At 61.1% G+C, this 20560-nt stretch overlaps 1 protein-coding gene across 3 annotated transcripts in view; it reads right to left on the minus strand.

Annotated features, from left to right (window-relative positions):
- The window catches only part of LOC102449639 (protein turtle homolog B), a 117680-nt gene that overhangs the window by 84327 nt on the left and 12793 nt on the right, over positions 1 to 20560 (minus strand). For all 3 annotated transcript variants that reach the window (XM_006135118.4, XM_025190747.2, XM_025190750.2), the window contains exons 2-3: positions 5650 to 5847; positions 4318 to 4464 (exon numbers count right to left, since the gene is read on the minus strand). In XM_006135118.4, coding sequence (XP_006135180.1) covers positions 4318 to 4464; positions 5650 to 5847 — 345 coding nt within the window. The remainder of the gene's footprint in view (positions 1 to 4317; positions 4465 to 5649; positions 5848 to 20560) is intronic.

Raw genomic sequence — 20560 nt, forward strand, 5'->3', positions numbered from 1 at the left:
GCAGATTTGAACTAGGGGCCACCAAATGAAAGTAATGGGCAGCAGGTTTAAAAAAAAATAAAAGGAAGTTCTTCTTCACACAGCGCAGAGTCAACCTGTGGAACTCCTTGCTTGAGGACATTGTGAAGACTAGGACTATAACAGGGTTTAAAAGAGAACTAGATACATTCATGGAGGTTAGGTCCATTATTGGCTATCAGCCAGGATGGGTAAGGAATGGTGTCCCCAGCCTCTGTTTGTCACAGGGTGGAGATGGATGGCAGGAGAGAGATCGCTTGATCAGTGTCTGTTCTATTCACTCCCTCTGGGGCACCTGGTGCTGGCCACTGTCGGCAGACAAGCTACTGGGCTGGATGGACCTTTGGTCTGACCCAGTCTGGCCGTTCTTATGTTCTTCTGAACCTAGGACCTCTGGCGCTTATAGGGAGTATAGGACCCTCTACAGCTTGAGCCATGAAGCCAGCTGGAGCTCAGCCTAGGTTGCAGAGGTCTCTTGATCTTATCTGCTGCTGTGGTCTAGGTTCTACTGCCTGGACCAGTGAACAACACGAGGCGCATGGGTTATACCTGCACAGGGTAAACCATTCATATCCCTGCTTCCTGAATAAAGAGGAAGGTTCCCAGAGGGGTCTGCCTTGCACTGTGGCCCTTTGGCCAGAATAGAGCAGATTTCTTCTCATGCAAGGAAGCACCCCCCAGACACTGAACGAGAAGAGGTCCCTATGCACTTGCTATAGGAGGCACAGCTGGACTTTGGTTAAAAGCCAAGAACTGAAGTTCTTCCTTCCCGAATTGCTGCTGGAGTTGCTTCTAGGGGAGATTTAAAACTGAAATCCCATCCTGAGTGCCCTTAAAGGACGGTGTGCGGAAGGGGAGGGCTCAATGCCAGCCCCTTGCTAACAGCATCTTGGCAACTTGCACTTTCGACTGATTTCAGGCTTCTTGCCTTCCTGCCCTTCGCTTTGCAGTGCAGTGCCCTGTGCGGGGTCAAACCGCTGCCCTGCTCCACTCCAGCGGTAGGAAAGCAATCCTCACGCAGCCACTGGCCATCTCACGAGGGCCTTGCAAAGCTGAACGCGTTACCAGGTCCAAAGCACGTGCAGTTCTCAGATGGGACGTGCTAAACTGGGCAAAGTATCACTGAATAGGTGAGGTGTGAGTTTGTCCTTTACTCCTGCCGGTACACAGCTACCCTGGCCACAGCATCCCAAGCTATTATCCCACTCCTACTGCCTACCGCTCCTGCAAACCCTGACCCACAGAACTCCCTGCTATGCCAGTGCAAGGCTTCCCACAGTGGGCCTGTCCCCGCGATTCCACAATGGAGCTCCCCTGCCCCTAGCTCTGCTAGTCCTGACCTGCAGCAGCCGCCAGCTCCAGATGGGTTTCATTTATATATATTTTTTAACCTAGCCCAAGCTGAAATCCACACGCCACGGTGCACTCCAGCAGCTTGTGCCAATGCGCCACTAGAACAGTCACGGCAGCCGTCTCAGCATCATGAGGCACATTTTGTTCCCAAAAAATCTTGCTCACAGCATTACACATAAGTTCAGAGACCACAAAGAGAACGAGAGCGAGAGAGGTTTCTAAATCGGAACTCTAGGAATGAATACATCACAAGCCAAGGCAGGAAAGGGACAGATCCCGAGCCTCTGACACCGGTTGAATTTTACGCCATCAAAGTTCCATGAATGCTAATGAGATTACTCCCCAAGCAAGGGCTATCCGGCAGGAGCAGGAGGATCCAAAATCCGTAAACCCCTTCTCCTGCGTCTCTTTACCTTGCTCCCCAGAGGCCCTTCCGGCACGGAGTAAATACAACCCTGATCGGAAGCACGTTCCTTACTGGATTCTTCTCTTTCCAGTCAGATTCTCCATCTCAATCCAGTGGAGAGCCTGGAGCCCAAGGGGGGTGCTGTGCAACGTGTATTTTGTGCTCCCACTTGCAAATGCTGCTCTCTAAGAGCCCGTCAAAGGCTAGAAGCTCATCTCAGAGCTGGTTTACAATTTAACAAAAATCCATTTTAAGCTGAATTCAGCTCCCACTCCTATCCAGGCTCCCTTGCTGCTCCTTGCAACGCAGCCAAGCAAGCTACAGCAGTATCCCGCACTGTGAACAGACGGGCATGCACCCATGTTGACACCAATGCAGCTCAACTGGTTTTGAAACCGATTTTAGCCTAGTTGGTGCCATTTGCGAGCTGGCACGGTCCGAGGGCGATCTCTTCGCAGGAAGCTCCTCTCCCCCTCACCTGGGCTCGTATTCTGGGTCTCAGTTTGGCAGCATTCCTAGAGTACCCAACAGCGTCCAGGCGGGGGAGTACCTGTGTAATGCCAACAGCCCCCATCCGTCTGTGGGCAGAATCCAACCTGCGACCTCTGGAGCTTAGTACGTGAGCCTCGGCTCTACGCACGAGCTAAAAGCAGAGCAGACCCATTCTCTAAGTCGTCTCCATGCCACTAGGTGGGACAGAAGAGCACACCTGGGAGGTCTGTGGGTTATATCGGCAGGGTCGGGAGCCGGGCACCCAGACTGGGTGGGATTCGATCTCATCTCACCGAGACACTGCCGCCTCCTCCTCGGCTCAACTTGTGACACAGCAGTGACCAGAAGGCAGACAACCAGCCCTGGGCTGGGCCCCCGTCTCCCAGCCGCTCCGTGGAGACAACGCAAACGCAGCCACCAAGAGCATGCTCTGAGAAGGGCGACCAAGGCAGCGAGGGAACCTGCCATGGGCCAGCGTTTCTCACCTTCACTGGTCTTCCTCTTGTGACGACCGCCCAGATCCCGCAGTATCTCTTTGCCCTTCCCCAAATGCACAGTAAGCCCTGAATCACGCTCTTAGTGCTCCTGCATGCCAGGTGGTCCCACGGGGTCCCACGCGGAAGGCTAGGCCTGTCTCCAGATGGGTTAGTCCTGGACGTGGCTGTCTGGTCCCAGACTGCCCACCAGCTAAAATTTCCCTATTGAGCAGCCTGGATTTATCCTGTTCCAGCTGCTGCCTGGTCACCTCCCCCGCCTTCTCCCTCTCAATGGCCCAATGATGCTCTCGTGAACACAGTGTAGGTCTGGGCAGATCCTGCAGCATCACACACACATCAGTGTAATCCTGGGCAAATCGCTTCGCCTCTCCGGGCTTCCACTCCCCACGTGCCAAGAGGGGAGCACGGGGCTTCCTTACCTCCCGGGGGGCTGGGACGCTATTGAGACGGTACACGGCGGCGGGAGCTCGGTAAGTACCATAAGGGGATAGCACCGCATCCACCTCTTCCCGTCGCCCTCCTGCTCCTCTTACAGACATTCACCGTCACCGCTGAGCAGGGGATGTGCTGAGACGCGCTGCCAAGGAAACCTGGAGGAACAGGCTGGCAGCCACCTGCATCTAGCTGATGGGGCGGGAGGGTGGGAGGCAGACCTTGAGCGGAAGCCCCTGAAGGAATACGGGTGTGGAAGTGGTGCTAAGTGGTCTCTTCCCTCCCAGCCAGCACTGGGGGCCACCCAGAAGTTAGGTCCTGACCAGCTGGGGCCATTCGACAGCTCTGGTCAATCGAGGGAGGGGTAGAGGTGTTAGTGCTCCTGCCCCGAAGCAATTACCTCCCATTACCCCAACTCCCTTGGCAGTTTTGATGGGGTGTAAAACTCTGCTTCACTTCCCAAATAACTGTCCAAGTGATACTGTTAAACAGCCGCCATGTTCCACTCCAGAGGTGGCTGCATTTCAATGCTGGATATAGGGAACTTTCCACTTTATATTCTTCCCCTATTCTACAGGCGTCTTCGTGAGGTTTTAATTAGTCCATAGAGGGCTTGGAGAGTCTCCCAATATTACTCCTCCACCTTGTCTCCCATCACCCGCCCCCCCGATCCTCTCCTTTCTCCCCCTCCTCAAGTCTCCATCTAAGACAGGGGTGGGGACCTAAGGCTCTGGGGCCAGATGCAGCCCCCTGCTTGCTTGGATCAGCCTCTGAGAATCAGGGTTCCCCCCGCAGCACTGGGGAGCCCATGCTGGTGCTCCAGCCCCTCCCTCCGTTCCCCCGGGGGGGGAGCACACACACAATCTAGAGGCCGGGGCCCCCTAGGCTCTGCGGGGACGATCTGCCTCCTCAGTCGGGAGGACTCTAGCCAGCAGTTCCAGCAGAGGGACCAAGGAGACCGGAGATGCTCGGACGAAGGGGAAGCTCTTCATTAGTGGCCAGTGCTGACCAGACACAAGAGGGCCGCTGTGATCTGATCCCTTGGCCAGTCACATGCCAGGAGCAGGTTTGCCCAGAGACACATGCCGGGGGGGCGCCCTCCCCCCAGCTCCTACTCACCGTTGACCGTGAGGTGCACCCAGCTGCCGTTGTGGAAGGTGTCGTACTGCTGATCCAGCATGAGCACTTTGCACTCGTACCAGCCCTGGTCCTCCGAGCGAATCTGCTCCACGCGCAGGGAGGCCTTGTCATGAAGGCTGGCGCGGCCTGGGGGAGACACAGCAGAGCCGGGGGAGTCAGCTCCCGCTGGGAAACCGCGCTGCGGCATTAGCCTGGTCCCGCAGCCCACCCTGCCCCAGCCCGGCCCCTCCCGCCACCACTGGGCGCCCAAGCCGACTTTTCCTAAAGGGGCCCCTCACAATGCACCGCAGGCCTGTTCTCCACACACCACAACGCTCGTCTCCCACCAGGGTCTCAGGTCGGGCCCCCAGGAACGGAGGCCCCTGGAATCGGTTTTGAACGCTCCCACTCGCCCTTCCAGTCAGCCAGGCTGTCCCTGACGACCATCAGCCCCGAGCTCAAGGGATATGGGTAGGGCCACGGGACAACGCGTGAACCCCTAGGAAGCCAGCGGGTCTGTGCAGGGCAGAGGAGCCTACGGAGAGACCCATGTGGGCAGCTCGCTGCCTGCTCTCCCCCTCCCAAGCCAGACCAGCCTCCTCGACGACTCAGCTTCTCCCACGCCCACCCACTCTGCAGGGGTGCTGTGCTCCCGCCACCCCAGATACACCAGCATCGCCCCGATGACTGCAGGGGCCTGGGGTCTGAACCCCGGGCGGGCTCTCCACAGCATGGACGCTGGCCTTGAACCCTGGGGACCGCAGGATCCAGCACCTCCTGGCTCGGGCCTGTCCCACTCACCCAATTTACCCCCCTCTCCAAGGGGTGCCCCCCGGGACTGAGCAGCCAGAGGGAAGGGCCAAGGCACCGTGGTAAAACTAGCTCCCCTTGCTGCCCAGAGGAAAGGGGTGGTGGAAACTTCCTCCCCGGGCGCATCAAGAAAGGCTCCTGTCCCCAGAAGCTGCAGCCCGCGGCTGCTCTGGGTTTTGCTGCGTTGGCTCCTTTCGGCCCACGCGGCCCAGCTGGCTCCCCGATGCTGCCGCTCGGGCGGGTGGAAGGCAGGCAATGAAAGGAGGAAGGGGAGAGAGACACTTTCCTGGAGGGGGAGATGCAGCTCGCAGTGCGCTCCTGGGGTTTGAGGGCCTGGCTCCACACACACCGCCAGCAGGCTGGGGAAGGGTGGCAGGGGAAGGCGGGGGCCCTGTGCTTTAGGGCAGGACACAGTTGACACCCGCCTCGGCCCAGGGCACCTTGTTTGGCCAGGGGAAGAGGCTGGAGCACAAACCCAGTAGGAAGGCCCCTCGGCGCAGGAGCCCGTGGGTAGAGACTCACCTGCATACTCTGGGTCCACGTGGGGAGGGTAAAACCCAAACTTGATGAAGATCGGAATGGGGACTCCGAACTTGAACCACTCCACCACATAGGGAGGGGGCTGCCCGGTCACCGGATGGATCACGTCGCATCCCAGAATCACGCTCTCGCCGGCACGAGCCGTCACAAACTCGGGTTCCTCCCGTGAGCCGTGGGCACCTGAGAGAGAGGAAAAAAGCAGCCGGGCAGAGTCGGTGGCTTTGCTTGTAAGCGGCCTCTCGTCATTCTGTGGGGTCACAGGGCGACTCGTGCCCAAGGGACAAGGCGTACGAAGGCTTGGGTACCCCGAGAGGTGCCGGGAGCTTCCCTCCACCATGCTGGGCTGTTTCGAAACAGAGTACAACAGCGTGTCACCTACAGCGGCGACAGGGCCATCAAAATGGCTGCCCCAGATCCTGAGAGGTCCCTGCTCTGCCTTCACCTTGACCCTGAAGCCACCCTCCCTGCCACGTTCATCTCCCCAGAACCAGAATGTCCCACGTCTCCTCGTCCCCCCTCCAGCGTCCAAACCCAGCCCCATCACCCTCTCTAAAGACCACAGGCAGCTCCTGCACCTCAGCCTGCGGCCAGCCCACCTCCCCTTGTGCGAGGACTCCTCAGCTCAGCAGGATCAAGTCAGGGTCACTGCGGGAGAGAGAAAGACCCAAGTGCTGCAGAGAACAGGCTGGGGACCGACTGGCTAAGCAGCAGTTTGGCAGAAAAGGACCCGGGGATTCCAGTGGATGAGAAACAGGATAGGAGTCAACAGGCGCCCGTGTAGCCAAGAAGGCGAATGGCATATTAGGTTGCATTAGGAGGAGCATTCCCAGCAGATCCAGAGAAGTGATTATTCCCCTTTATTCGACTCTGGGGAGGCCACATCTGGAGTATTGTGTCCAGGTCTGGGCTCCCCACTACAGAAAGGATGTGGACACATTAGAGAGGGTCCAGCGGAGGGCGACCAAAATGATTAGGGGGCTGGAGCATATGACTTATGAGGAGAGGCTGAGGGAGTTGGGTCTGTTTAGTCTGCAGAAGAGAAGAGTGGGGGGGGATTTGAGAGCAGCCTTCAGCTACCTGAAGGGAGGTTCCCAAGAGGCTGGAGAGAGGCTGTTCTCAGTGGTTGCAGATGACAGGAGGAGCAATGGTCACAAGTGGCAACGGGGTGGGTCCAGGTTGGATCTTAAGAAAAACTCTTTCCCTAGGCGGGTGGGGAAGCGCTGGGCTGGGTTCCCTAGGGAGGGGCTGGAATCTCCATCCCTGGAGGTTTTTAAGCCCAGCTTGCCCAAGCCCTGGCTGGGATGACTGAGTTGGGCTGGTCCTGCTTTGGGCAGGGGGTGGACTCGATGCCTCCCGAGGTCTCTGCCCACCCTGGGATTCTATGAACAGCTGCCACAGGTGACACTCTCCTCTGAGTCAGCTCTGCCCCCCAAGTCCCCCGCTGAGCAGCTCTCGCTTGCTGGCAGCGCAGCCTTTCAGATAAAGCACACGACCCAAAGGGCCCAGTGCCGCTTCTGCTCTGGGGTAGCCAACCCCCCTGCCTCCTCCATGTTGAACAGCCGCCTTCGCCGCAGGAGAAGCTCTGGCAACGCCTCTCCAGCTCAGACATGGCACCCTTCATCCAGAGCCCCATCTGGTTTACAAAGGGGAGCGTCCTTAGCTCCAGCTTTCAGATGGGGTAACTGAGGCACACACCCCCCAGCTGTTCAAGGTCACCCGGCAGAGCCAGAAACAGAACCCGCACCTGTGGAGTCCAAGCCCAGGGCTTTAGCCACTAGGCCGCACTGCCTCCCTACATGCTCCTGCGGGCTGTGCACAATCTCGGGGCAGTGCAGCCGTCTGTGGTTCTGCTGACCGGACACAAGGAAAGCGATCAGCAGATACAGGCTTGGCGAGAAGGGCTCACGGCAGCTTGCTGGGGCACACTTGCTCCTCCCCTCCTCTGTCCTCAGACAGGGTCGTGAGAAGCGGTGTCAGCTATTCTCCTACCGGGGCAGGGCGGAGGGTAGGAGCCAGCACTGCCTCACTCTACACTGGCCCCTTCACGGGTTCTCTCCAAACAGGAGCTGGACAGTAAGGCCCGTGGGTACCCGAGTCAGGGCACACGGGGCCAATCTCCATTGCCAGCCTGGCTCAGCACCACAGAGGCAAGGAACCTTTTGCAACCCAGAAATCCCACAATCTCTCCCCCCCCCCCCCCCCCCCACACACACACACACACACACTATTCTCCACACAATCTTACCAACCCACGTCAGGGCCGGAGCAGCTGTTAGCAGCCCCCTGCCCCTCCGACACTCTGCCCCACAGCACCCTCTGCCGGGGACGCTGGCTTTGCTGTTCCTCGGCGCGCCTGGCTACAGCCTGCGCTGCTCCCCAAAGCGCCTGTTGCGCCGAGGTGCTGGGACGAGGGGAGCCGCAAACTCCCCCCAAACGAGCGCTCCTCCGGAAGAGGTCTGCGAGCAAGACCGGGGCTGAAGAAGCCGTCAGCCCCAGGCCCTGCCGAGACGCCTGCTGGAAGAGGCTGGCTCTGGAGTCGCTGCGAGCGCCCCTACAGCCGGGCCAGCTCCCTGGGGCAGGAGAGCGGCGGGTTTTAAAAGCGCCTTTCGGTCGGCGCCTGCCTCCATCCTGCACACGCCAGAGCCGGGGCATTCGGGAAAGTGGCCCCCGGGTCCCGCGGCTTTGGGCATCGGCGCTTTGGCTGCGTGAAAAGGCTCCTTTGCGCAGGCAGCCGGGACGCTGCAGCAGCGAAGAATCTCCGTTCTTCAGGGAGGCATGTTCCCAGATCCTTCGCTCTGCTCTTCAGGGCCAGCTTTGATTGGCCAATAGTGACATCACTGTTTTTCCACAACCAGAGAGTAAGATCACCGGGTATTTTTGGCGCAGACACGAACATAAAGCAGCAAGCAGCCCCCACAGGCCCCGCCGGGCCCCTGGGCAGGCTGATAATCAGAGTCCCTTTGGGGCACGGAGCCAGGTGGCTTTGGCACCGCAACCCGCCGCCGCTTGCCGGGATAGCACAGGCAGCAGCCAAAGCCTCCCCCTCCGCAAGCTGCGCTAGTGCAGGGAGACGCACACGCCAGCCGGGCAGCGCGAGGGCTGAGAGCCGCTCCAGGCACGGAGAGCCAACGTGGGGCGAAGTGTCGCAGGGAGCAGCGTGGCCCGGGGTGCGGGGGTTCGGAGGCGAGGCGCAGAGAACAGAAGGGCTTATGCTGTGTGGGGGCGCGGAAGGGAGGGGGGCCGGGGCCTTGCACGTTTATGCCCCACTAGGGCGTGGGGGCATGTTCGACAGCAGAGGAGAGCCCGGCAGCTTTCTCCACCCATCACCCCCTCCCTCCCCCGCCCCCGGCCTTCACACCTCGCCGGGCCTCATTAGCGCTGTATTTCTAATGAGGCCGAGACTCTCACGCCTCCTCAGCTGATGGGGTGACTTCAGCTGGAATCTGCAAGGAGCTGAGGCAGGCCCGGGACTGGCATCCGGCCTCTCCTATTCCAGGGTCCCAGGGCCGGCTCCCGGGCGACGACCCTCTGCTCCCGCAGGCACCCCCACCGCAGGGAGCCAGGGCCACGGCCTAGTAGCCACGAGCCGGCTCCAGACGCGCCCCTGCGACTCTGGGGAGCCTCCTGCTTGGAGATGCTGCAGCAGCGAGACACAGCCCGGCGGGGGGGGGGGGGGAGGAGACACCGCCCGGCGGGGGGGGGGGGGGAGGAGACACCGCCCGGCGGGGGGGGGGGGGAGGAGACACCGCCCGGCGGGGGGGGGGGGAGGAGACACCGCCCGGGGGGGGGGGGGGGGAGACACCGCCCGGGGGGGGGGGGGGAGGAGACACCGCCCGGCTGCAGCAGCAAGTGGGAGGGGCTGGGGTCCGCACAGGGCACTGGGAGGCCAAAGGTTCCCTGGTCCAAGGCAGCCTCCTCCCCACAGGAGACATCAGGAGGTTGGCCCAGAGATGCCGACCGCCCCCCCCCGCACCTAACTGGGACAGCAGCTGCCAGAGCCAAAGCGCTGGGGAGAGCCCGGGCTGGGAGGAGGATGGAGGGGCAGGGGCGCCCCTCCTGCGTGAGGAGCCAAACGTGCACTTGTGCCGGTTTCCTTTCACTTCAGTGGGAGGGGGCCCTGGCTGGGCGAAGGCTGCAGGGTTGGGGTCCAGCCTGGGGGCAGAGCTCTGCTGCCCCCCGGGAGACCCTGCACGACCCCTCCGCCACGCCCCAAGGACTTGCCTCCTGCCAGCCCCCCGCTGCAGGGAGCCAGCAGGGCCCCAGGGCCGAGCGCGCCCAGCGGTCCCCGCCTAGCAGCTTGCGCGGTGCAGAAGCTCGGAGCCCATCCAAGCCCTCGCCGGTAGCAGCAGCTGCAGCGTCTCCCTATCACACACCGCTGGCGCCCTGCCAGCACGTGTGGGACTTGATGCACCTTGGCACCGTCCCCAGCTCTTATCTCCAGTCAGCACCCGGCCGCCTTTCACCTGAGGAGCAGGCAGAGGCCACGCGGCCAGCAAGAGCAGCGGAGGATGGGGGGTGGGGGGCAGGAAGGGAGGGGGAGGCAGGACTCCCTATGCACTGGCAGCACCAGGCAGCTCCATCCCGCACCCTCCTCTAGCCACCTCAGGCGCACTGGTGGGGTGAGTCTGCCAGGCCTCAGCCGGGCCCCCCTCCAGGGTCTGGGCGGCGCGAGCGGAAGATCAGCTCCAGAAGACTTCGCTAGTCGCCTTGCACCCCTCTGACAGGGCCCTGGCTGCTGACGGTGCTCAGCACCTCACAGGACTGGGCCAGGGGACCCAGAGGCCGCTTCCCTAGAGGCGCATCACAACTCACCCCCTCCTGCTTCCACCCTGCCCCAGCATGGGCAGCTCCGGGTACGGACGCGGCCCCCCCCCTTCCCTGCAGCTCCCTCCGCCAGCTCCGCACCCTGAATTCTCATCCCCGCCGGGCCCAATCACACGCGGCTGCTGCCCCCGCGCCCCCCTCCGCCCCAGGGCACCGTGTCTCCTCAGCACCTGCCTCCAGCGCTCACGCCCGGGGGAGCTAGCGCCGGCGCCGGCAGCTCTGCAAGCAGCAGATGCCTGCGGAGCGCAGCCCCCTCAGCACAAGGAAGCAGGGCGCTGGGGGAAGGGCCGTGACACCAGCAAGCGCAGCCTCGCCCGCCCGGCGTGCGCGTGATGCAAGCGCCACGTGGCTGGGGCAGGAGCAGGGCTGGCCCGGCCTGGAGGGGACACCAAGGAAGCCACGAGGCGGGGGAGAGATGCAGAGCACTGCAGCGCCGGGCCGGCCCTTCCTGAGCTACAGCCAGGCAGACCCAACAATGGTGCCCAGCCTAGGAACGCTTGGCCACTGGCGTCACCAGGCAAGGGGCGTCTGGCACTGGCCACGGGCCAGGACAGCCCTGCTCGGTGAACGGACAGAGCTCCTAGCTCGGCCACAGAGCAAGCCCCTTGCTGGCTCCAATGGCCCAGCGTTGCCGGCTGAACTCCAGGGCTCTGGGCCTCGGGCACGTGTGCACGAGCCCCATTCGAAAGGAGCCTGTCCCCAAAGCTGCTGAAGCTGCTGCGGAGCCCGATTCCAAGCGGCTCACGCCCCTCCGGCATCAGCCTGTCCCGCTGCAGGGGAAGGGACCAACTCCCGCCGGCTGCGAACTAGCTCAGCCCACCCCGACCCGCCCTGCACAAACAGGGCTGCAACACTCACGGGAGTGACAGGAAGGCGCCAGCTCTGGAGCTCACATGAGAGCCCCAGGGTTAATCCCCAAAACCCACCGTGTCTGCCGCAAGCGCCAGCGGACCCCGTGCTCCCATCCTCCCTGCCAGCGGGCACATCCCCACAGCAAGCACTGGGCACAGGCTTCAGTAAGGCGAGCACACGCCCAGCCCGGACCCTGGGAAGGTCCTCCGCACACTAGCGCTCCTGCTGCACCGTCCTTAGCGCCACCGTTACCTGCTTTTGCCGGAGTCAGGCTAGCTCCGGCATGCAAGCCCACATCAACTTCTGCTCAGCTGACATGCCCTCAGACCCCCTCCGAGAAGGCCCTCTGGCAGGCTGACAGCCTCATGCAGCACCAGCCACACGGAGGCATACTGCTCCACCAATCAAGACCCACAGGGACACTCCCGCAGGACTCAGTAGTGTTCGGATGTGGCCGTGAAGAACTGAGCTAGCCAACAGTCACTTTGTGATCAGCAGCACTTCCTCGAATCTTTTCTATCCACGTGCAGAATAAATTTTGTTGCATGCACCAAGGCACATACAAATGTGCACCACCGGATCAACACACACCTAGCTGTGGGCGCGCTGCTCATCAGCTGGGCAGCACTGGAATCTCTCCTAATCGGCCACACAAGCGCACAGCTTACAGGGAACACTGGTGGTATGTGCAGACCAGAGCATGCTGTGTCAGCCACGTATACCCACTGCCCCCTCCTGACACTGGGGCGCCGGGTGCATGCTGGCTCGAGGGAGGAGCACGGCCAGTTGGCTCCCATCTGACTACCGACCAGCCTGCTTGCGGTTAGTGGATATCGATGAGCGCACGGCCCACGTTGCTTGGCCGCAAGGGACCGAGGCAGCGGAAGGAGGAGCGCCCAGCCCACCATCTGGCTCCTGCTGGGAATGAGCGAGGCGCGCCAGGAAGCGGACCCCACCCGTGCGCTGTCGGGCCAGGCAGCTGGTCGATCCCCATTCACAGCCAGCCTCCCGGCTTCTCGGCACGACCAGCAACTTTCATTTGCTCTCGACCGGGTCGTATTTCAAGGCCCCTCCTCGCAGGAAGTCGGTAATTCAATCTCCAAGCTTCTCTGCACAAAAGCGGGGGCGAGTGGGGGTGGAGAAACCAGCAACAGCAACTTCTGCCAGAGCAGCCTGGTGGGGAGGAAAGAACGAGCAAGAGCACGGAGACCCGACACCGCATCACCACCTCTCCCCGTTCCCCTGCCTCGGGGCTGCCTCGGCTCCATGATCCCTGGCAGCGCCTCCTGCTGAGCGAGGCGGGTACTGCAGGAGCAGGAAGCTCTCTCCACGCACAGCCAGGGCGTGCCCAGCCCCCGCGCGCCGAACCCTTCCGCCCTGGGACGGCTGTGTCGCCGGGACAGGATGGGCCGTTCTCCAAGGCAGCGCCAGAGGCTTTCACAGAAGAGACACAAACAGCACAGGGCGAGGAGGCCCGATGCCAAGGGCCCAGTGGCGTCCGCGGGCGCCCCTTCTCCGCCCGGAGCCGGCTACCGTACAGCCCCGACCGGTTCGACACCGCCCTCCCCAGCACGGCGCCGCAGGAAGCAGGGCCAAGCTCTGGAAGCGACTCCTGGCCTTGCAGGGAAGGCCCAGGGGGTTGGGGTGCTTTGCGCTCCTCCCTCAGAGCCCCCGCTTCCCTCTACACTCGTCCCACGCCCTGGCTGCTGCTGCTCCCCAGGCAACGCTCATCCCACGGCCATTCCCCCGCCCGGTGCCCTGCTGAAAGACACTCCCCGGCCATTCCCCTGCGCCCACCTGAGCGCAGGGCTCTCTGGGACCCTCCCAGCCAACACAGGCCCCAGGGACTAAGCGGCATGAGCTGCATGTCCAAGCCTTCTCTCTGGTCCTCCCATCTACCCAGCAGGTAATGCAGACCTCCTGCCCCGCTGCTCTGACCACCGCGCCCAACCCCCTCTGCCTCCCAAGAGTCTCCACTGGCTCCCTGTTGCGGAGAACGAAGTGTGTGTGTGGGGGGGGGGGGTTGAGCCCATCTCCCAGTGCTTCCCTCCTCCCTGTGCCTGGAAGGGTCTCTGTCTCCCTCTCACCCCTCCCCTCCCCACACCCATCCCCATCCCCTCACAACTGCCAGCTCTCCACAGGCTCCGCTCTCTGCAAAAGACACTTCCCGGGGGGGGGGGGGGGGCTGCACTGAACCCCCGTCCGGTCTTCACCCGGCGCTGCCTGAGCCTCAAACTCACGCCGGGGCCTCCTCGCTCTGAACGGGAGGCCAGGCGCCGTACCCACCCGTGACGGCATTGGCCAAGTGTTTGGGGGTCCCCGGAGGAAAGGGGACTCACGAGCATCAGCCGTTCTCACGTGTCCAGGCACTAAGGGGATGGGTTCTCTTCACCAGCCAAGTCCCCGCTGCCCCCCATCGCGACCCCTCTCTGAGGAGCTCAGCCCCAGCCACAGTCGCAACCTGACTTCCCAAGCTACTGAAGAAACCCAGCTTCACCGGGAGCTGCAGGAGCTCAGCCGCTTTGGAAATCCGGCCATGAGGGGGCTCAAGGGAGGGGGCATAGCCAGAGTCACCCACACCCACCAAAGGAGGCAGGTGGACGGCCGAGAAGTGATGTAATTAACCCCTGCAGAGGTGTCTGGGTCCCGGACCCCTTCCAGGAAGCGGCAGCAGCGAAGCTGGGGGGACGCACGGCGTCAGAGTCATGAGAGCTGCACAGACAAGACCTGTTCCATGCAGAGATCCCCTTGGCTCCTTCCCTTCTCCCTGGCTGGCCATCAGCCCTTCCCAGGAAGCATGGCCAAAGGAGGGATTTCCAGCACCCCACCCATCAGGAGCCAACGAGCTGGCTCCCCCGGTCAGGAAGATTCACAGCCCACAAGCAGCAGAGGTGGTGAACTCCAGCTCCGAGAACCAGCTCCTTAATACCGGGTGGGGAATGGGCACGGGAGTGTGAACCGGAAACCAGCCACACAGGAAGAACCAAGCGGCGAACCAGCAAGGCGAATGGAGAACTGGAGAGAGAGAGTGGAGGCGGGGAGGGGAAGAGAACAGATGAGCGTGGGGAGAGAGACCTAGAGCAAACGAACAAGGAAAGGAACACCCAAGGGAGCCGGAGCAAGGACGGCATGCCTGGGCATCCCCGTTCCTACCAGAGCCAGTCCCCAGTGACTTCGGAGCCGGCCGTTCCCAGGCTAAGACCGTCTGGGGCACATGAAGCCGAACGAACACGCGCCGGATTAGAAATCCCAACCCCTCCGTCCAGAGGAGGGCGCAAAGTCCAGCAGGGTCAGAGATGCCTAGACACACTGATGAGCCTGGTCTTCTCCCACCTGCAAGGGCCGTGGATTTGCAACCACTCAGGAGCGATTCAAATGCTGCCCCGCTGATTAGCGGAGCGCCCACAGGAAGGTTTGGTTTCTACCGGTGGTGCACGCATCACGCCTCGGTGCACATAAAAATTTATTCCACACGTGGATGGAAGAGATTAGAGGGGACGTGGCTACCCATACCTGCAACTTGACCCTCACAGGTTGCCAAGCGCTTCCTGCCAACTGCTGCCTGAATAGGCTTGGCACACAGGGAGCCGGCAGCACACACATGCCTTGCAGTAGCCTCTGGAATGGAAGCGCTGAGATGTGAGTGAAGGAAAATAGGTCAGTTTCTGGCAGCTTGCAGTGCCGGGATCTAATCGAAAAGCCAGCGGGGTAGCCACATGCACGGCTCCGCTTCACCTCCATGTGAGGGAAGCAGTCTGTCACCCGTTACCATTACAAGCACCCAGTTCTTGAGGGGATCCTGGCTCTCGCCACCAGTCCGCTCTTCAGGACAGATTCCCGCCTGGCTGTGTGCCCCATCTCTCCAGCAAGTTTTACTCAGACTGCACGCTAGTGGCCTTAGCCCAGAATTCCCCTCCCTTTTCCGCAGGAGGGCAGCGCCTGAGATCTCACAGGGAGATCTGTATCTCTTGCGGCAGGGAGGCGGGACAAGCAGAAACTCATTACTCAATGGCTATACTGGGTCAGACCAAAGGTTCATCTAGCCCAGTGTCCTGTCTGCCGACAGTGGCCAACATCAGGTGCCCTAGAGGGAATGAACAGCTCAAGTAATCATCAAGTGATTCATCCCCTGTTGCTTCTGGCAAACAGAGGCTAGGAACACCATCCCTGCCCATCCTAACAGCCAGTGATGGACCCATCTTCCATGTATTTGTCTAGTTCTTTTTGAACTCTGTTAATCTTGGATGTCACACCATCCTCTGGCAAGGAGTTCCACTGGTTGGCTCTGTGTTGTGTGAATTGCGCCTCCAACCCAAACAGAGCATTCAGGGGCAGCCCCACTCAGTTACACACGGCCGAGATATGGTCAGGGATTGAACTAGAGAAGAGATGAGGGGTGTAATGTAGCGTCAGTACCTTGCTGGTCGCTATGCTTGGGCTGTGGGTGACCCCTACTGGCCAGTGTCCAGAGGATTGCCCAGCAGGTGGGCTGCTTAAGACCCAACCGGTCTGACCGGTTGAGGGCAGCGAGGGAACTAGGAAGTGGGTGTTGGGGGAAGGAGGAGTCTGGGGCTGGAATCATGAAGGAACCAGTTTAAGGAGGGGGCTGGAATCTAGGGGCCCGAGGACCCATCTCCAAGGGTCTGAAGCATCCTGGCCCAGACCCCTGTAGACACGTCACGTCTTTGCTGGGCTGTATCCGGGAGGAGCAATAAACCCCCCTGTTCTACTGGCTGGTGGAGACTGTTCTTTCTACCACGGGGCTGCAGGATCAGAGGAACCCCGACACGTCATCACAAGGGGAACGGAACAACATCCAGAACAGCAGCGGGTTCTTCAGTAACCCTGCCACGCCAAGGTGGAGTCACATTTTGTAAGTGCTTGTTGAGTCTACACAATACGCCGGCATACTCACTGTGCACGCTGAACACTTCCCCTTTGCCTAAAGATTAAAGAGACAGAGGGCAAATAAAGAATCCCAAACGTATTACAGGCAGTCCCCGGGTTACGTGGATCCGACTTAAGTCGGACCCCTAGATACGAACGGGGGGGGCGGCAGCTAATGAGGGGTGCCTCCCCCACTGTCGCCGCCTCCAGCGGCACTGGGGGTGCTTCCCCCCCAGCAGACCAGGGAGACACGGAGCGGCTTTTCTCGCCGCGAAGGACACAGGCGGCAAGACCACGGCACGTCTGGGTGGTTCTGCCGCCCGCGTCCTCCGTGGCGAGAAAAGCCGCTCCACGTCTCCCTGGTCTGCTGGGGGGGGCGCAGCTAGTGCGCCCCCCCTCCCCCCAGCAGACCAGGCTTTTCTCGCCACAGCAGCGGCTGAATCAGGACGCCTGGGGTAGAGCAGCTGGGGGGCTGCCGGGTTGGTCCCACAGCGCCGAGATGCGGTGCTACTGGACCAACCCAGCAGCACCCCAGCTGCTCTGCCCCAGGCGTCCCCAAGTCAGCCACTGCTGAAACTGACTAGCGGCTGACTTGGGGACGCCTGGGACAGAGCAGCTGGGGTGCTGCCGAGTTGGTCCCTACAGTGCCGCACCTCAGCACTGCGGGGACCTACCCGGCAGTGCCCCAGCTGCTCTGTCCCAGGCGTCCAGATTCAGCCGCTGTTGAAACTGATCAGCGGCTGATTCTAGGAAGCCCGGGGCAGAGCAGCTCTGCCTCGGGCTTCCTGTAGTCAGCGCTGGTCAGTTTCAGCAGCGGCTGAATCTGGACGCCAGTTCCGACTTACCTACAAATTCAACTTAAGAACACACCTACAGTCCCTATCTTGTACGTACCCCGGGGACTGCCTGTAGTTGAATGTTTCATGATTGCAGAGGCCTGACTTATGATCAGCAATACGGGGAGATAAGGTACTAAAAAGCCCCAAGCAACTGAGTGAATCACGTGCACAAGCATCAGTGTGCAGTGCCACTTTGCATGGCATGGAAAGGCACGGCTGGCACCCATGCCAACACTCAGGAGCGGTACAGGTGCTCACGTGTCACACCCTGGCCCTGACGTGCCATGCCTACGTAAACAGGCCCCAGTGCTCCTAAGAAGGTCAGTGCACACACAACAGTACTAACTCCACTCTTCTCTTTTCCCCTCGCACCCTCTTCGCTCTCTCTCGCTGCTGTCGTGCAAGCCGACTGGTCAAAAGATGAGCCGTCTTCCGCATTCTGCACCCCCTTTGGTTGAAACACAAGCCAGCCGCAGGAAGCAGGCACAGCAGGGATGAGGCAGTATCTGTTTAAAAGGACACAGTCTGTTGTAAGAGCCAGTCAGGTCGCAAAGGTGGTCGCTCCAGCCGCTGCTTTCCTGTCAGCAGTGCGGGTTCTCCCCCTCGTCTGGGGCCAGGGGAGAGAGCAGGGGCCAGTGTCCCCTGTAGGCTGGGTGCTAGCGCGGTAGCTCAGGGAGATTTGGATGCTGCCCAGCTGATTAGCAGAGCGCCCATAGCTGGTTGTGGTTTCCACCGGTGGTGCACATTTGCACGTGCCTCCGTGAATGTAAAAAAATTTATTCCATACATGGATGGACACGATAAGAGGAAACATTGGAAGGGACATCTTCATGGTCCTGCTGCCCTGGCAGGAGTCAAACACTCCCGTCACCCCAGCCCACCAAGCGGCCAAGAGGCATCATCCAACAGCCGGTGCCAACACCGAGCCACAGCTGCAGGCTGGGGCGGCACAGGCCCAGAACTGGGACTTGACAGATGGAAAAGCGGAGCTGAGCGAATGGGAGGTGACAGGCCCTGCATCTGTGGCTGGGTCTATCCATCAGCGATGACAGGGAATGGCAGAACCAGCGTCTCTGAACATTTCCTGCGGTTGCTTCTGTCCATGTGAGGAGCGCCTGTCCCAAGCTCCATGTAGGTCCTTCTGAAAAGCGTTAGAACACAACGCAACCGCACACAAGTGGGAGCAGGGCCTTTTGGAGTCCTGAGAGGCAGGCTTCAGGGTGAGACCAGGGAGAAGACACCTTTAGGGATGTGTTGAGCACTCGGAGCTTCTGCAGCCCCCTCCACCTAGCCAGCCTGTTCCCCCTGCTCCCCGCCAACTCCTTTCAGCTCACAGAGGGAGGGGGGATGGTGCGTGCACTTAAACTGCTCTGCCCATCCCAGCAGAGCCCTCGGCCGGTGACAAGGTGAAGACAGACCCGTCAGCTCAACCGGATGTCTGAAAGCCTCCAATATTCAGAGTGGAACTCCACGGCTTCGCTTCCCCATGTCGTTCCCAGGACCACCCCAATGCGTCTGTCTCCCACCTTCCCTCCCCGGGGCAACAGTGGCAGGTCAACGGTCATCTCCACTGGACTCCCCGAGCCCAAGAACTTCTACAGGCCAAACTCTGACAGTGGCGGGTAGAGCGGCTCAGGCCCCGAGGAGCTTCAGACAGAGCGTCCAACCACAGGAGCGCGAGCGCCCGGCCATCGGCTCCGTCTCTCTGCTGATCTTACTCTGGTGCCAAGTTGCTACGCGGGAGGAGAGAGGCAGAAAGGGCTTGAGAAAGTCACATGGAGCCCAGTGGAAAGACCCTCTCAGCCAGCTGGGACCACAGCACCCCCCCCCCCAACCCCCAAGAGGTGGCGAATCCCTCAACGCTCCACTACAACTTGGAGAGAAGGAAAGGAAAGGAAAGGAAAGGAAAGGAAAGGAAAGGAAAGGAAAGGAAAGGAAAGGAAAGGAAAGGAAAGGAAAGGAAAGGAAAGGAAAGGGCATGTTGCCACTACTCCCAGGCATGCTGGGATCAGAGTCTAGGTCCCCACGTCTTGTTCCTGGTGGGGGGTTCACAGATCTATGGCTTGCCCCCCCATCCCTCAACCCCTATGCCTCAGTGTCCCTTGTGAAAGAGGGATAACCCCCAACCGCTGACGGGTTCTCAAGCAGCAAGAGGGGTTTGGGTGGCGACGTTTCCTCTCATTACCAGTTGCCTGGTGCACTTGTACGCATGCTGCCTGCAGAGCAGCACGACAGGCCGGCAATCGCTTTAGCAGGCTGGTTGAAGGAGCCGTGGCCCTGACCTGAAAGCCCCACGTGGCAGATCCCGAACGAGACACCCGTCCAAGGGACCGCCCGACTGGCAGACGAACATCCTGCCCTCCTCAGCTCTGCCCGAGTGGGGGACACGGGACTGAGCCTCCCCTCCATCTCCCAGGACCAGTCCCTTCGGAGCAGCCGTGTCCTTAATGCTCCGCTGGTGGCCCAGGCAGCAGGAGGCTCCCCGCGCGCCCGGCATGCCGGAGCCATCTCGCCACGCTCCACCAGCACGATCCCACGGTTCACTCGAGGTCGCGGGAAAGCGGCGTCCCGCCGGAGCGCGATGCACACGGGGCCCTCTACCATGGAGTAATTAGCGGGCTCGCTGACCAGCTGGGACCCGGACAGCCAGCCTGAGATGCACCTCCCTGCCAATCAGGGGCCTAGAGACAAGTGACAGATGTGTGTCGCCCCCCCCCCTTCCCACTCCACCACCAATCAGAGGCCTGGGAGGCTTGACCCAGCATGCACATCCACCAATCAACATACAGGTACCGCTGACCCATTTGGACCCAACCTATCCCTCCAGGCCCAACCAATCATAGCCCCTATTTTCTGGAGAGGCCTGGCAGCCACAGAGCCCAGCTGCACCCTGCTACCCAACCCAACGGGCAGAGATGATGTAGCAGGATCAGCCCAGCCCAGAGCTCTCAGCGGCCTGTTCTCACCCCGCAGAGCGGAGATGAAATCCGCTTTGACACGTCCCAGTCACGGCACTCAAGGCAGACTACTGCAGGGACCGGGCAGCACGCCGCGGGCACATCACGGGGGGGGTCTGCTCTTGGGAAAGATTCCGATGGGGAGGACCCCACCCTCGCTAACTGGAGATCTGGACTCCGCCCGCCTCCCTGCCATCCCCGCGCATCGCGAGCAGAACATGACAGGAAGCTGCAATTAGCTGCTCAGTCATCTAAGGCATCACTGAAGACGCCGGCCTGACTCCTGCCCCTCCCGACCGGAGCTCTGGCTGTCCGCACTGCTGGCGGGGAGGGGCTCTGCCTCCTGACCCACCCCCTGCCTGGACCCACCACCCAGGAGAACTACCCCCCCCACACACCCGTCCCATAATCAAGAGCCTTTCCCTTCTCCCCCCTTCCCTCACTTCTCCCCCTCCCTCAGGAGCAGCATCTGGGTTTGCAGCAAGATCCCTGCTTTTTAAACCCGATTTTCCGGATGGATTGGCTGAGACACAC

This window comes from Pelodiscus sinensis, unplaced genomic scaffold (assembly GCF_049634645.1).
Source record: "Pelodiscus sinensis isolate JC-2024 unplaced genomic scaffold, ASM4963464v1 ctg35, whole genome shotgun sequence".
Taxonomy (NCBI): Eukaryota; Metazoa; Chordata; order Testudines; family Trionychidae; genus Pelodiscus; species Pelodiscus sinensis.